Source organism: Cucurbita pepo, chromosome LG15 (assembly GCF_002806865.2).
Source record: "Cucurbita pepo subsp. pepo cultivar mu-cu-16 chromosome LG15, ASM280686v2, whole genome shotgun sequence".
Lineage (NCBI taxonomy): Eukaryota > Viridiplantae > Streptophyta > Magnoliopsida > Cucurbitales > Cucurbitaceae > Cucurbita > Cucurbita pepo.
Genome location: NC_036652.1, coordinates 1303601 through 1320216, shown reverse-complemented (window position 1 = coordinate 1320216; position 16616 = coordinate 1303601). Strand labels below are relative to the sequence as shown.

The 16616-nt window shown below is 42.7% G+C and overlaps 2 protein-coding genes across 4 annotated transcripts; both read left to right on the top strand.

Annotated features, from left to right (window-relative positions):
* On the top strand, positions 1-5046 carry LOC111811426 (formin-like protein 1). The gene is made up of 4 exons (XM_023698265.1): positions 1-2089; positions 2203-2396; positions 3757-4001; positions 4110-5046. Exons 1-4 carry the CDS (start codon positions 300-302, stop codon positions 4896-4898), a joined length of 3018 nt encoding a protein of 1005 aa, XP_023554033.1. The 5' UTR covers positions 1-299; the 3' UTR covers positions 4899-5046.
* A 1904-nt stretch (positions 5047-6950) lies between these two features.
* LOC111811427 (UDP-glycosyltransferase 74G1-like) lies at positions 6951-16120 on the top strand. 3 transcript variants are annotated; one of them, XM_023698267.1, is made up of 4 exons: positions 6951-7174; positions 13438-13957; positions 14937-15206; positions 15661-16120. In XM_023698267.1, exons 1-4 carry the CDS (start codon positions 7023-7025, stop codon positions 16111-16113), a joined length of 1395 nt encoding a protein of 464 aa, XP_023554035.1. In that variant the 5' UTR covers positions 6951-7022; the 3' UTR covers positions 16114-16120. The 3 variants fall into 3 exon arrangements, with proteins under 3 accessions (XP_023554035.1, XP_023554034.1, XP_023554036.1); XM_023698268.1 differs by lacking the exon at positions 6951-7174 and adding an exon at positions 12795-12996; XM_023698266.1 differs by lacking the exons at positions 13438-13957; positions 14937-15206; positions 15661-16120 and adding exons at positions 8469-8738; positions 9064-9682 and having other exon boundaries at positions 6951-7700.
* The last annotated feature ends 496 nt before the right edge of the window (positions 16121-16616 follow it).

Sequence of the window (16616 nt, the reverse complement as noted above, 5' to 3'; positions counted from 1 at the left end):
AAAAGGAAGAAGATGATGAAGATTGACGTTGAAAATCAATGGAGGTTAGAAGAAGGGGGAAGCCATTAGAGAGCAATAGAATCTTAGCTGTATGCATCACTCCCACACTCATAACCAATCAAATTACTCTTTGATTAAGCATTTTCTCTCTCTGTTTGGGGAGAGAGAAAATGAAAGAAAAGAAAAGAAAAGAAAAGAAAAGAAAAAAAGTGCCCCACACAAATCTGTAAGCCATTACTGCAAACCTGTCTCCCCCAATCTTCCTCTGTTTCTTCACTGCTCTGAGGAACAATCCCACAATGTTTGATTCCTTCTTCTTCTTCTTCTTGTTGTTGTTGATTGTATTCCCTCACTGTAAATCTTCTGAAATTTCCGCCGGTGGTCGGAGATTGCTTCACCAGCCATTTTTTCCGATTGATTCTGCTCCTCCGGCGGAGCAGCCATCGCCTCCGGTACCCCCACCGCCGAATCCCAAATACCCATTTTCCACTACCCCTCCTGCAACACCTGATGGGTCACCATTCTTTCCGACGTATCCTGCAACTCCACCTCCTCCAGCGCCGGCGAGTTTAGCCTCGTTTCCGGCTAATATATCTTCTCTGAATCTACCTCATTCGTCTGGTTACAGTTCCAAGAAGGTTGTTCCGTTGGTTATTGCTGGGGTTGTTTCCGCCGTCTTGGTAATCTGCATTGTAGGGTTTTTGTTCTGGCGGCGGCGGCGGGGTGGTCGTGGATTGGGCGATGGAAAGACGTATAGATCGGAGGATAGTAGCCGGTTGTCTCTGGTTCAGAATGTTGAAGTCGGTAATGGAATCCCTAAGTTGAGAAATCCGTCGGCTACTAGCTCTGAGTTTCTGTATTTAGGTACTCTTGTAAGCACGAGAGGGATCGACGAACGTTCCGTTGGCGGAGCTCGTGTTGTTGGTTCTAGGCCGTTGGATTCGCCGGAGCTTCATCCGCTTCCGCCGCTGAATCTAGGTCGGACGAATGAGAAGAAAAATCGCGAAAATGGAGAGGAGAAATCGATTGGAGATGAAGAGGAAGAGGAATTTTACTCTCCGAAAGGTTCTCTCGGCGCGATTGGATCGGGATCTCGACGAGTTCTCGCAACAATGGCGGCGGAAGATTTGCTTGGCAAAACCAGCGATTCGAGCTCGACTTCGTGTTCTACATCTAGCGGTTCCATTTCGCCGGCGAGATCATGTTCTAAGAGTCTCTCACTATCTCCACCGGCGAGTATGAGCCCTAGGAGATCCGTTCAACATGCGGAGCAGGTTTCCCACGGCGGAGGCGAATCAGACGGCGGCGTTAAATCTCATTGTCCATCTCCAATGCGTTTAGCGACGGAGAAGAACTCCACCGCATCTTCTTCCCGGAGATTTTCAAATGCTTCAATTCTCAGTGCGATTTTCCCGAATTTATCAACCGATAAGGATTTAGTTCATCGGAATTCAGATCCAGGCGAGCAGTTTCCTTCTTCTCCTTGTTTATTTCCTCTTTCAGATGGAATTTTAGGGCAAATTCAGATTCAACCGCCGATAGTTTCAAACGTTCCTGATTCGGATTCCGATGCAAAACTTAAGCAATTTCCTTACTCATTTACTTCATCTTCTCCTTCATCGTCACCGGAACGAGTAGTTTTGGACTCTTCTCCGTCGAGAACCTCCATTATTTCCGATCAAACCAGGTCTTCTCCACCATCACCAGAGAGAATTCTCAACCATTTTGATCAAGATGTGAAATCTTCTTCTAATGTGGCTCCTCCACCACCTCCACCTCCACCACCGCCACCGCCGCCACCACCACCACTGGTAGCACTCCCAGGACGCAGAGAAATGCCGATTTCTCCTAAAACACCAATGGATCAATCCATTACAAAGGCGGCTCCTCCATTAGTGCCTCCATTAAAGCCATTTCAAATGGAGAATCTGAAAAATGTATCACCAATTCAGCTGCCATCTTGCAAAAGCAATGGTGAATCATCTGAAGATACCCCCAAGCCCAAATTGAAGCCATTGCATTGGGATAAAGTAAGGGCTAGCTCTGATCGTGAGATGGTGTGGGATCAACTCAGATCAAGCTCTTTTAAGTAAGTGAAGAATCAAGAACTCATGTTTTCTCTGTTTTTCAGTTGCTTTTTTTTGATGAATAGTGTCTTGAACTGTTGAGATTCTGAGCTTACTAGAATTGGTTTTGTTGTAGAGTGAATGAGGAAATGATTGAAACTCTGTTTGTTGTGAACACTTCCAACTCGAAGGAGACAACTCCACGGCCTGTGTTTCCGACACCTAACCAAGAGATCGGAGTTCTCGATCCGAAGAAGTCGCAGAACATTGCGATCGCGTTACGAGCGCTTAATGTGACGATAGAAGAAGTTTGTGATGCCCTTTTAGAAGGTATGGTTAAGATTTCTTGGCTCCATGGTAAAGGTTTTGCATCTTTCGATCGAATTTGTGCTATACAAACTTACATGTTATGGTGTAATAGTCTTAGCCCACCGCTACTAGATATTGTCCTCTTTGGGTTTTCCTTTTCGAGCTTCCCTTCAAGGTTTTTAAAACGCATCTCCTACATAGAGTATCTTCCAATCCACCCCCTTGGGGGTCCAGCGTCCTCATTAGCACAGCGCCCGGAGTCGGGCTCTGATATCATTTGTAACAACTCAAGCCCACTGCTAGCAGATATTGTCCTCTTTAGGCTTTCCTTTCCGGGCTTCCCCTCAAAGTTTTTAAAACACGTCTACTAGGGAGAGGTTTCCACACCCTTAAAAGGAATGTTTCATTCCCCTCTCCATCCGATGTGGGATCTCATAATCCACCCCCTTTGGGGGCCAGCGTCCTCGTTGGCACACTGCCCGGTGTCTGGCTCTAATATCAGTTGTAACAGCCCAAGCCCACCACTAGCAGATATTTTCTTCTTCGGATTTCCCTTCCGAGCTTCCCCTCAAGATTTTTTTAAAACGCATTTGCTAGGAAGAGGTCTCCATACCCTTATAAGGAATGTTTCGTTCCCCTCTCCAACCGATGTGGGATACCACAATGTACCTCCTTAGGGGTCCAGTGTCGCAACCTAAAAGTAGGATCGTGACACCCAGTGTCTTTGTTGGCACAACGTCCAGTGTCTCGCTTTGATACCATTTGTAACAGCCCAAGTCCACCGCTAGTAGATATTGTCCTTTTTAGGCTTTCCTTTCCAGGCTTCCTCTCAAGGTTTTTAATACGCGTTTGCTAGGGAGAGGTTTCCACACCCTTACGAGGAATGCTTCGTTCCTCTCTCTCCAACCGATGTGGGATCTCACAATCCACTCCCCTTGGGGGGCCCAGCATCCTTGTTGGCACACCGCCCGGTATTTGACTATCATACCATTTGTAATAGTCAAAGCCTACCGCTAGCAGATATTGTACTCTTTGGCTTTCCTTTTCGAGTTTCTCCTCAAGGTTTTTATAACGCGTATTCTAGGGAGAGGTTTCCACACCTTTATAAAAAATGCTTCGTTCCTCTTTCCAACCGACATGGGATCTCACGTCATGTCTGTTGGCCAAATCACTGCTGCCTTTTCTGTAGTATATGTCTTGGTTAGTAACTATCCATAAGGAAATCTACAAGTTTCTCCGATCTTCCTTGGCAAAAGAACGTTTCTTTTCGGAGTATCCAACGTTTACATTCCCGAGCTATGTTGTCAAGTCGATAAACATCTCTATTCTGTCGAATCCCGACCGAAAAGTGAGTATAAAAGCTTGAATGATATGAATGCAGGTAATGCAGAAGCACTTGGAATAGAGCTACTTGAAAGCTTATTGAAAATGGCTCCAACAAAAGAAGAAGAACGCAAGCTAAAGGCATCAAAGGATGTCTCACCTACAAAATTTGGCCCAGCTGAGAAGTTTTTGAAGGCAATCCTTGATGTTCCTTTTGCATTCAAAAGGGTGGATGCAATGCTTTACATGGCAAATTTCGAGTCCGAGATCGAGTACCTAAAGAAGTCATTCGAAAATCTCGAGGTACTTAAGTTATATAACCCCGTCGACCCGTCGACCCGTCTCGAGAATTACTGAATCTGTGATGATCTGATAGTTATAAAAACGCCAATTCGTTTTCTCTAATTGCAGACTGCCTGTGAAGAATTGAGGAACAGCAGGATGTTCTTGAAACTTTTAGAAGCTGTACTCAAGACAGGGAATCGTATGAACGTTGGCACGAACCGTGGTGATGCCCACGCGTTCAAACTCGACACGCTTTTAAAACTTGTTGATGTCAAGGGTGCAGATGGAAAAACCACTCTTCTACATTTCGTCGTACAAGAAATCATAAGAAGCGAAGGAGCTCGTCTTTGTAACACGAGTTCTCCAAACTTGAACCCGAATGACGATATCAAATGCAGGAAGCTTGGTCTGCAAGTTGTTTCGAGTCTTAGCTCAGAGCTCAGCAACGTAAAGAAGGCTGCTTCGATGGATTCCGACGTGCTCAATGGCGAGGTCGTTAAGCTTTCGAGAGGACTCAACAACATTAGGGAGGCTCTACGTCTCAACGAAGCAGATGGACGAAACGATAGCACGGAAAAGTTCTCGTACTCGATGAGTAGATTCTTGAAAATGGCAGAAGAGGAACTGATTAGAATCCAAGCTCAGGAAAGTGTTGCATTATCTCTAGTAAAGGAGATCACTGAGTACTTCCATGGCAACTCTGCCAAGGAAGAAGCTCATCCATTTAGGATTTTCATGGTGGTTCGAGATTTCCTAACGGTTCTGGACGGAGTCTGCAAAGAAGTCGGGACGATAAACGAGCGGACGATCGTGAGTTCGGCTCATAAATTCCCAGTTCCGGTGAATCCGACATTACCACAAGCATTTCAAGCTCATCATAGAGTGCAGAAATACAGTTCTTCTGATGAAGAATGAACATTGTTTTAGGTGTGTTTTGTTGCTAGAAAATTATGCTCCTCAACTTCTACTTGTGTAAATCCCATGTAAAAGATTTTGAATTGAGTTCATGTAGAAGATATATATATATAAAGAAATGATATAATACCAAGTGAAATGAAGCCAAGTTCCTATATAACCTTCTTTCTTTCTTTCTTCCACGGGACGGTACAGTTAAGAGACGTATAACGACTCAAGTCCACTGTTAGTAGATATTGTCCTCTTTGCATTTTCTTGTTCGGACTTCCTCTCAAGGTTTTTAAAACATGTCTGTTAGGGATAGATTTTCGCAGCCTTATATAAAAAATGTTTCATTCTCCTCTCTAACTGATATGGGATCTCACAATACACCCTCTTTCGGGGCCCAACGTCCTTGTTGGCACACCGCCTCGTGTCCACTCCCTTCGGGGCTCACCCTCTTTGGATTTTCTCTTTCGGGCTTCCCCTCAAAGTTTTTAAAACACGTCTGCTAGGGAGAAATTTTGATACCCTTATAAAAAAATGTTTTGTTTTCCTCCCCAACCGATGTGGGATCTCACAATACACCCTCTTTTGGGGCCTAGCGTCTTTGCTGGCATACCGCCTCATGTCCACTCCCTTCAGGGCTCACCCTCTTTGGGTTTTCTCTCTCGGGCTTCCCCTCAAGGTTTTTAAAACAGTTAAGGAGGGATTTCCACGCCCTTATAAAAAAAATGTTTCGTTTTCCTCCCCAACTGATGTGGGATCTCACAATACACCTTCTTTCGGGGCCTAGCGTCCTCGCTGACACTCGTTCCCTTCTCCAATCGATGTGAGACCCACCAATCTACACTCCTTCAGGGTCCAGCGTTCTCGATGACACTCGTTTCCTTCTCCAATTGATGTGGGACCCACCAATCCACCCTCCTTCGGGGCCCATCGTCCTTGCCGGCACTTGTTCCCTTCTCTAATTGATATGGGATCCACTAATCCACACTCCTTCGAGTCGCCTCGTGTCTACCTCTTTCAGGGCTCAGCCTCCTCTCTGGCACGTCACCTGGTGCCTGGCTCTAATACCATTTGTAACGACTCAAGCCCACCGCTAGCAAATATTATCCTCTTTAGGCTTTCCCTTTCGGGCTTCCTCTCAAGGTTTTTAAAACGCGTATGCTAGAGAGAGTTTTCCACACCCTTATAAAAAAATGTTTCGTTCTACTTTCCAACCAATGTGGGATGTCACACGACGTAAATGATATTATTCAGTAATAAAAAAGATTGTCATTAGAGATGTCCATTTTACCCACATATTTTTTTCCTTTAGATAAATAGTGTTAGAGACGAAATTATATTCCCCGTCCCTGTCTCTCAGCCCAATTCCCCACCCAATAAAATATATATCAACAAAAAGTATAATTTAATTCTAGTAAATTAATTAATAAAATATGACAAAAGANAAAAAAAAAACAAAAAAACTTCGAAAGTATAAAACATTTTAAACTCAAAATTCGATGAAATCGAAAATGTACATAATTCATTTAACAAGTGTGGGGTCAAAAAGAATATTTGAACCTTTTAAAATACTAATAATAATAATAATAATAATAAAATGACAAAAAAGAAAGAAAAATTCAATTTGAACACTTTACCTTATAAATCTTACTAAATTTGAAACCCTAATAATTAACCCATAATAATAATAATCATACAAACCAATATTTACGGGTTGGGTCTGTAACTGATATTAGTGATGTGATATAACTTAGCCTCACGAATAATTTCATTACGTCCCTCGTTACGAGCTTGTACACATGCTTCTAGAGCTACTCAGTTAGCTACAGCACCTGGTGCATTACTCCAAGGGTGCCCTAAAGTTCCTCGACCAAATTGTATTACAGAATTATCTAAAAAAATTTCGGTTAAAGCACCTGACAATCTAACATGACCGAACTCGAAAAAACTCTATTCAGGTTACAACCCGTCGACAAATTTAGCAATCTAAATAATTGTCTTATTCACGTCATTAATCTACTCTAGTCTTGAAATCTCCTCCATCTCTATTATGTCCACAAACAATTCTCATTTTATCCCATTCATAAAGACCTCAAGATTGTGAAAGAGGGAGAGAAAAGCTTCGGGCCCATTTCCATGGCGGACGGTGAGGGCAAAACCGGCAACAATGGGAAAAAAGTTAATCTTCTGGTGGTTACATACCCAGCTCAAGGTCACATAAATCCCCTTTTACAATTCTCCAAACGTCTCCATCATAAGGGCGCCGCCGTGACCTTCGTCGTCACCAAATTCCTTTTCAATAACCAACCCAACTCCGACCACCCTCCGCCGTTTCCCGTCGAGACGATCTCCGATGGCCACGACGCCGGCGGATTTCTCTCCGCCGTCTCCATCTCCGACTACCACGACCGCCTCAAGCACGACGGGTCACAGACTCTCCGGGATCTGATACGGCGGAAGGAGGACGCCGGCCGCCGGTTCGACGCCGTGGTGTACGACGGATTTATGCCGTGGATTTTGGATGTGGGGAAGGAATTTGGGCTGAGGACGGTGGCGTATTTTACACAGTCCTGCGCTGTGAATAACATTTATTACCATGTTTACAGGGGAGAAATTAAGGCGCCGGTGGTGGCGGCAGCGGAGGAGGAGATTCGGATCGCCGGAATGCCGCTGCTGACGATGGCGGATATGCCGTCGCTTGTCCAGGTTGGGAACCCATATCCGGGATTCTCCGATCTGGTGATTAATCAGTTTGGAAACGTGGAGGAAGCCGATTGGTTAGTCTGCAACAGTTTCTACGAACTAGAACACCAGGTTTGTCTACTAAAACTCCGAACCTTTAATTTTGTTTCAAATCGTCCTGGCGCACACTACCCACCGCTCAGTGTCGGGCTTTGATAACATTTGTAACATTATCCGTCAGCTTCACAGGTTTTAAAACGCGTCCGGTTAAGAGAAATTTCTATACCACTAGAATGATTCGTTCTCCTCTCCAACCGACTTGGGATCTCACAATCCACGTTTTGGGAAGTTCCCACCTCCTGTTTCAATTTCCATCTCTCCAATTTTTTCAATTTTGGCGGTGATCGGTTTTTCCATATATTCCAAAAAACTTATTTTTGCGGGGACGGAGACAGGAAAATAAGAGAATGGTCACTGACTAGGAAACAAGATAGGGACGGAGACAGGAAGATAAGAGAATGGTCACTGACCAGGCAACACTACACAGGTGAATGGTCATGGGTCGATCGAGCTCAAATCTAAAAATCTCTATAAATAGACGTTCTCTCTACGACTCTTGGAATCAAAGACCAAAGATGCTATAAAGGCCGATTTTGAAGACCAAAATCTCGGCTATGAAGGCCGATCTTGAAGACTTTGATAATAAACTGACAATTCAACCTCTAGAACAAGCTACAAGTTTGAAAGCTTCGAAAACAAGTTAAAAGATTCAATCTCGAGAACAAGCACTCCAGTCATGATCTAGATCAATACATGTACAAACAGATATAAAGAACACGATTGCTTTTCTTCCTTCATTCACTTACTCATTCCCTTTTGTTTTTTGGGGCAAGGTTTCAGGTGCTAGAAGGGATGGAGAATAAATGGAAGATGAAGGCGATCGGACCGAACATACCATCGTTCTACACCGACAAACGAATAGACAACGATAGGGACTACGGGTTCAACCTGTTCAAAATGAACAATGAGGTTTGCCAAAAATGGCTAGACACCCATCCAAAAGCGTCAGTAGTTTTTGTAGCGTTCGGAAGCTATGCAGCTTTGAGCGTCGAGCAAATGGAGGAATTGGCTTGGGGTTTGGCACAAAGCAATTCCTTTTTCTTGTGGGTGGTAAGTCTTACACTAACCTTCAGTAGATTTATTTAGTTTTTCCTCGTTCATAACATGTGGGTAAAAATTTAAATCTCGAACGTTTTAGTCAAAAGTATAAGACATTGACCCGACATTGACCCGTTTAAGAAATAGCAATATAAATAGAAATACAAAGGATCAAACGTCTCGAGTCTAAAAAAAACTTAATTATCTTTTTCCGGATTTTAAAATTTTTCTAAAGAATTTATTAGACATTTTGTTTTATTATTTTTTATTTTTATAAAATTTAAATTAAAAAAAATGAAACAAAATTAGGTCTAACGTTAACGTACCGGTTGAACAGGTAAGGGAGACAGAGGCGGCGAAGATTCCGGCGAAATTTGCAGAAGCGACGGCAGGCAGAGGGCTATTGGTCCCTTGGTGTCGTCAATTGGATGTTTTATCACATGAATCGATCGGTTGCTTTGTGACGCACTGCGGCTGGAACTCGACGCTGGAGGCTCTGACCATCGGCGTTCCCATGGTGGCGATGCCGCAGTGGACAGATCAAACCACCAATGCCAAGTTTGTAACGGACATTTGGAAGACCGGAGTTAGGGCTCCGCTTGACGATGCGGGAATAGTGCGGCGGACATCGGTTGCAGATTGCATCTTGAAGGTCATGGATGACGACGGAGGAACGAAGATTCGGAAAAACGCCGCTAAATGGAGAGAGTTAGCGAAACGGGCGGTGGATCGCGACGGAAGTTCGGATCGTACTGTTGATGAGATTCTTGCCCAATTGGTTTTTGTTTGAATATTTAAATTTAATTATTTTTATTTTTATTTTCTTTTGGTCTATTTTCAAAATGTTTGTTAGGATTGAACCTCGGGCCCTTCATGTGTTCTTGTGTATGATGACATGTGTCCCGTAGCCCTTCATGTGTTCTTGTGTATGATGACATGTGTCCCGTAGCCCTTCATGTGTCCCGTAGCCCTTCATGTGTCTTTGTGTAATGATGACACGCGTCCCGTGACCCTTCATGTGTCATTGTGTATGATGACCCGTGTCCTTGTGTATGATGACACGTGTCCTTGTGTATGATAACATGTGTCCCATGACCCTTCATGTGTTCTTGTGTATGATAACACGTGTTCTGTGACCCTTCATGTGTTCTGTTTATGATAACACATGTCCTTATGTATGATGACACGTGTCCCGTGACCCTTCATGTGTTCTTGTGTATGATGACACGTGTCCTGTGGCCCTTCATGTGTTATTGTGTATGATGACACCTGTCCGTGGCCCTTCATGTGTTCTTGTGTATGATGACACCTGTCACGTGGCCCTTCATGTTTTCTTGTGTGTGATGACACGTGTCTCGTGGCCCTTCATGTGTTTTTGTGTATGATGACACCTGTCCCGTGACCCTTCATGTGTTGAATATTATGTTATGTTATGGTGGGCACTACATGGGTTGAATGTTATGTTATGTTGTGGTGGCCCCTACATGAGAATATTATGTTATGATATGTTATGTGCTATGTCATACTATGTCATGTTATGTTACACCACAACAAGCTACGTTATGTTATGATAAGTTACATTATGATATGATCATGCCATGATGTATGAAAGCGATAAATTTGGACACTACGATGCCATGGAAGATATCATCCATTGTGGTGTATCATCAATAACATCGATATCAGTTGATTTAGACCTGTTTATGATCTTAAACATGTCTTGGGAGAGTAAGATCTGAGTTACCTTGTTGATCAAATATCTCAAGGTAAGAAAACTTATTTGAGATTCAAATCACTCCACAAACAAGATCGATCATATCAAGTTTGAATAATTGTAACATAAACGACATAAAATTGCGAAGAAACTTGGATCTTGTTTAACAGAAAGCTCAAATGCTCGTTTTACTAGATTTTCTATGTCTACTCTACAAAGACAATATGGATTCATATAGCCTCGAAATAAAACCTTTGACCTTCTCGGGGCATTTCAAGAGTTGCAAAATTCATATTTTATGACTATAATTAGCCACTATGTAAATGTAATTTTAAAATACATTAACGAAACACCATAACTCTAGATTATATTCACTCAAAATTTGAAACCATCTATAATAATTGAAGCCCATCTTCCTTGAAGTTCATGTTACACGATTGAGATGTCTTAATTTATATCATTTAAGGTCAACTAGTTTAAGTCCATGCTTCTTTCACCTCAAATTCAAAGTCGAGTTGCACTTGCTTCAAGATCAAGATGAACTTTGATCTAGGGGTTGTACATGGTCCGGGTCGGGTTGGGTTGAGGGATTTTTTTGAACCAACCCAAACGTTCGGGTTGGTTGGATTGGTAACCCAACCCAACCCTCTATTTTCAGGTTGTGTTCGAGTTGTTCCAAATTGAGAAGAGACAAGAAGTAGAGAAACAACCTACCGCCGAGCGGAGAAGTTTGACGAGAGACACAGAGTGTAGAAGTCTGACGGAAATGGAACGGAAAGCCAAGCGCAGAGAGAATCGGCCACGACGTTCGACGAGAAACACAGAGACGAGATTGAGTGGAGAAATGAGAGCTGAGAAGAGAGTTTGACGAAGAAATAAAGAGGTGACTGGCGAGTGACGTCGACGTCCGCTATGAGATGAGAACGACGTCAATGGAGAAGACGAACGTTGTGAGATGAGAACGATGAAGATTAAGAGCAGAGAGACAATGAGATAGATGAGAATCATCATTACAATTATTAACTCAATCTCGTGTATCGAAGATGAGAGAGGGAAAGTCTACACCCTGAAGAGTGCATGTGCGCCGCGTGGCAGGGTCAGACAACATGACTCATGGGTGGACTGCGTGGGCTTGGACTTTCTTTTAAAAGGTTTTCGGGTTGGGACGAGTTGTCTCAATAATTTGAATTTTGAACCTGATCTAGATTGGGTTTCAAAAAACGAACCCAACCCAGACTCAAAGTCCTTTAAAACCCAACCCAACCCTTATAATTTGGGTTGGGTCGGATTGAATTCTCGGGTTAGCAAGTTGAGTGTACACCCCTAATTTGATCACTAGGTCAAGTGTTGTTTCTGTCAAGTTCAAAGTTGAGGGTCTCTTCTCTCAAGGTCAAGTCCTCCGAGCTTCGCTTGCCTCAAGTGAAGAGTTTCATTCGTCTCACACGTTAGAGGTTCACTCGCTTCAAGCTCACGTTTGAACATCACTTGCTTCAAGTTCAAGTTATGAGCTTCGCTTGCCCTTAACCTCAAATGTAAGGTAGAGCTTAAGCTCGTGTTTCACTTGCACCCTTCAAATTATTAGCTACACTCTTCTCTAAGTTCAAAGTCGAGTTATGTTCGATTAATATTTGAATTTAAACTTTGTTCGATCTCAAATTTAAGGTTGAGTTTCGCTCCGTTCAAGATCAAGCTAAAACTTAGCTCGTCTCAAGTTCAAGCCTAACTAACCCGTAACTAGGGTTACAATCTAACCTCATCCTACTCTACTTTTAAAATTATTATAAAAATTAAAAATATTTGACGTTTGAAACTGATGTTAATGATATGTTGTGACTTGTGAATAATATTTTCAATAGGTACGATAGATAATTAATATTTCTTAAATAATTAAAAAATACAACCCGACAATCTAACCTAACGTAACTCGAAAATAGACGATTGAGTTAGATTGAATTGTAAACTCTGTTCAGGTTGTAACCCGAACTTTCTAGTGGGTAAAAAAAATGTAGCAATTCAAATAGTCGTCTTTTTCACCGTCATTAATCGACCGTGGTCCTCAAATATCCTCCAACTATTACCATCCACAAACACTTCTCATTTATCCATTCATAAAGACCTCAAGATTGTGAAAGAGGGAGAGAAANCCGACAATCTAACCTAACGTAACTCGAAAATAGACGATTGAGTTAGATTGAATTGTAAACTCTGTTCAGGTTGTAACCCGAACTTTCTAGTGGGTAAAAAAAATGTAGCAATTCAAATAGTCGTCTTTTTCACCGTCATTAATCGACCGTGGTCCTCAAATATCCTCCAACTATTACCATCCACAAACACTTCTCATTTATCCATTCATAAAGACCTCAAGATTGTGAAAGAGGGAGAGAAAAGCTTCGGGCCCATTTCCATGGCGGACGGTGAGGGCAAAATCGGCAACAATGGGAAAAAAGTTAATCTTCTGGTGGTTACATACCCAGCTCAAGGTCACATAAATCCCCTTTTACAATTCTCCAAACGTCTCCATCACAAGGGCGCCGCCGTGACCTTCGTCGTCACCAAATTCCTTTTCAATAACCAACCCAACTCCGACCACCCTCCGCCGTTCCCCGTCGAGACCATCTCCGACGGCCACGACGCCGGCGGATTTCCCTCCGCCGTCTCCATCTCCGACTACCACGACCGCTTCAAGCATGACGGGTCACAGACTCTCCGGGATCTGATACGGCGGAAGGAAGACGCCGGCCGCCGCATCGACGCCGTGGTGTACGACGGAGTTATGCCGTGGGTTTTGGATGTGGGGAAGGAATTTGGGCTGAGGACGGTGGCGTATTTCACACAGTCTTGCGCTGTGAATAACATTTATTACCATGTTTACAGGGGAGAAATTAAGGTGCCCGTGGTGGCGGAGGAGGAGATTCGGATCGCCGGAATGCCGCCGCTGACGACGGCGGATATGCCGTCGTTTATCCAGGTTGTGAACCCATACCCGGGATTNACCAAATTCCTTTTCAATAACCAACCCAACTCCGACCACCCTCCGCCGTTCCCCGTCGAGACCATCTCCGACGGCCACGACGCCGGCGGATTTCCCTCCGCCGTCTCCATCTCCGACTACCACGACCGCTTCAAGCATGACGGGTCACAGACTCTCCGGGATCTGATACGGCGGAAGGAAGACGCCGGCCGCCGCATCGACGCCGTGGTGTACGACGGAGTTATGCCGTGGGTTTTGGATGTGGGGAAGGAATTTGGGCTGAGGACGGTGGCGTATTTCACACAGTCTTGCGCTGTGAATAACATTTATTACCATGTTTACAGGGGAGAAATTAAGGTGCCCGTGGTGGCGGAGGAGGAGATTCGGATCGCCGGAATGCCGCCGCTGACGACGGCGGATATGCCGTCGTTTATCCAGGTTGTGAACCCATACCCGGGATTCTCGGATGTGGTGATTAATCAGTTTGAAAACGTGGAGGAAGCCGATTGGTTAGTCTGCAATAGTTTCTACGAACTAGAACACCAGGTTTGTCTACTAAAACTCCTAACTAGCACACTTCTCCGTGTTTGATAACATTTATAACAGTCAAAGTTCATCGCTAGCCGACATTATCCATTTTGACCTGTTACTTATCACTTACGTATCACTGGTCAAAGTCCATCGCTAGCAAATATTATCCGTTTTGACCTGTCACGTATCACTGGTCAAAGTTCATCGTTAGCAGATATTATCCGTTCTGATTTGCTACGTATCACTGTTCAAAGCTCATCGCTAGCAGCTATTATCTGTTTTGACCTATTACGTATCACTGGTCAAAGTCCATCGCTAGCAGATATTATTCGTTTTGACCTGTTACGTATCGCTAGTGAAAGTCTATCGCTAGCAGATATTATCCGTTTTGACCTGTTACGTATCACCGTCAGGCTCATGATTTGATATTATCCGTTTTGGTCTGTTACGTATCACTGTCAGCCTCACGATTTGATATCACCGACACCTTCTCTTTCAATCTTCATCTCTCCCAAATTTTCCATATATTTGGGCGGAGATCGGGTTTCCCATATATTTCAAAGAACTTATTTTTGCGTAGAGCCAAAGGACAGTTCCACTCACCTCAAGTTCAAGTTCAAGTCTAAGTTTCACCAGCCTATCAATACACGGTCCTATATTGGCATTCTATCAATGCACGTTTCTTTATTGGCTTCACTACAAAGAGGATCACTGAAAGACACGTTCATCAAAATGTCACTGGTCAATCGAGCCCAAAATCTAAAAATCTCTATAAATAGAGGAGCTCTCCTTTATTTTCAATGTTAAAAAATATAAGAATCCGAGTCCTTTGGTTTTCGAGATGCTATAAAGTCCGATTTTGAAGACCAAAATCTCGGCTATGAATTACCAGAGAAATTCAACTAAACGTATATAAACGAGTACCAAGAACACAATTGCTTTCTTCCTTCCTTCACTTACTCATTCCCTTTTGTTTTTTGGGGCACGATTTCAGGTTCTAGAAGGGATGAAGAATAAATTGAGCATGAAGACGATCGGACCGAATGTACCATCGTTCTACACCGACAAACGAATAGACGACGATAGGGACTATGGGTTCAACCTTTTCAAAATGAACAATGAGGTTTGCCAAAAATGGCTAGACGCCCGTCCAAAAGCGTCAGTAGTTTTTGCAGCGTTCGGGAGCTATGCAACTTTGAGCGTCGAGCAAATGGAGGAATTGGCTTGGGGTTTGGCACAAAGTAATTCCTTTTTCTTGTGGGTGGTAAGTTTTACACTAACCTTTCGTGGATTTATTTACAAAATTTTTAAGTTCTTCCTCGTTCATAATATGTGGGTAAAAATTTAAACTTCTGACATTTTAGTCAAAAGTATAAGGCTTTGACCCGTTAAATTTTATTATGACGTTTTAGTCAAGGCATTGACCCGTTAAGTTTTGTTCATGTCGGTAATTATCATTTTGTTCCTCAGCTATATTACTCCCATAAATAGAAATACAAAGAATCAAACGTCTCGAGGTCTGAATCTATCTACTACTTATGTAGTAAAAAAGACAAGAGAATTTGAGATTTTAAGAATTTATCAGACATTTTGACACGAGCATATTTTTTATATATTTTTTACTTTTTTTTTCTAAAATTTAAATTAAAAAAAAAAGTCATGTGACCAATTGAATATGAAACAAAATTAGGCCTAAAGTTAACGTACCGATTGAACAGGTAAGGGAGACAGAGGCGGCGAAGGTTCCAGTGAAATTTGCAGAGGCGACGGTGGACAGAGGGCTATTGGTCCCTTGGTGCTATCAATTGGATGTTTTATCACATGAATCGATCGGTTGCTTTGTGACGCACTGCGGTTGGAACTCGACGCTGGAGGCTCTGACCATCGGCGTTCCCATGGTGGCGATGCCGCAGTGGACAGATCAAACCACCAATGCCAAGTTTGTAACAGACATTTGGAAGACCGGAGTTAGGGCTCTGCTCGACGATGCCAGAATAGTGCGACGGACAACGATTGCAGATTGCATCTTGAAGGTCATGGATAACAACGGAGGAACGAAGATTCGGAAAAACGCCACTAAATGGGGAGAGTTAGCGAAACGGGCGGTGGATCGCGACGGAAGTTCCGATCGTACTGTTGATGAGATTCTTGCCCAATTGGTTTCTGTCTAAATAAATAAATAAATAAATATATATATATATATATTAATCTCTTTCCTTTTTCAATAGGTTCATATTTGGTGACGTTATTGCTACTTTAATCAAGAAAGTTGTAGAATTACCACTGCTTAGCTTTCAATTTGCCTCTGACCATTAAATGAAATGTGAATAACCCGTCCTTCAAATGCAAAGGCAAAAGGGAGCTTGATTAAGTAGTCTGAGGCTGTCGGGTTCTCGGGTCATATAAACCCCTAATCCTATTTTCTTTTCTTTTTTTTTTAAAATTAAAAATTTTAATATCCATTGAGTTATACATTATGCATTAGTCATTAATTTTGCTTCTCACCTTTATTTGTAATAAATAATATTAATAATTCACAAAAACAAAAACAAAATTCGTTGAATTTATCCATTTTTAGATCTCCAAATTTAACTATTTACTAAATTTATGAATTTTCTGTTAAATTTATCATTTTAAAAAACATATAAATAGGGAAAGAAATGGAAAAAAAAAA

Coding starts and splice junctions, on each gene's coding strand:
- LOC111811426 (XM_023698265.1), top strand. CDS start 300: ATGTTTGATTCCTTCTTCTTCTTCTTCTTGTTGTTGTTGATTGTATTC. Junction 2,397..3,756: donor TTGTGATGCCCTTTTAGAAG/GTATGGTTAAGA, acceptor ATATGAATGCAG/GTAATGCAGAAGCACTTGGA. Junction 4,002..4,109: donor AGTCATTCGAAAATCTCGAG/GTACTTAAGTTA, acceptor CTCTAATTGCAG/ACTGCCTGTGAAGAATTGAG.
- LOC111811427 (XM_023698266.1), top strand. CDS start 7,023: ATGGCGGACGGTGAGGGCAAAACCGGCAACAATGGGAAAAAAGTTAAT. Junction 7,701..8,468: donor TCTACGAACTAGAACACCAG/GTTTGTCTACTA, acceptor GCAAGGTTTCAG/GTGCTAGAAGGGATGGAGAA. Junction 8,739..9,063: donor ATTCCTTTTTCTTGTGGGTG/GTAAGTCTTACA, acceptor CCGGTTGAACAG/GTAAGGGAGACAGAGGCGGC.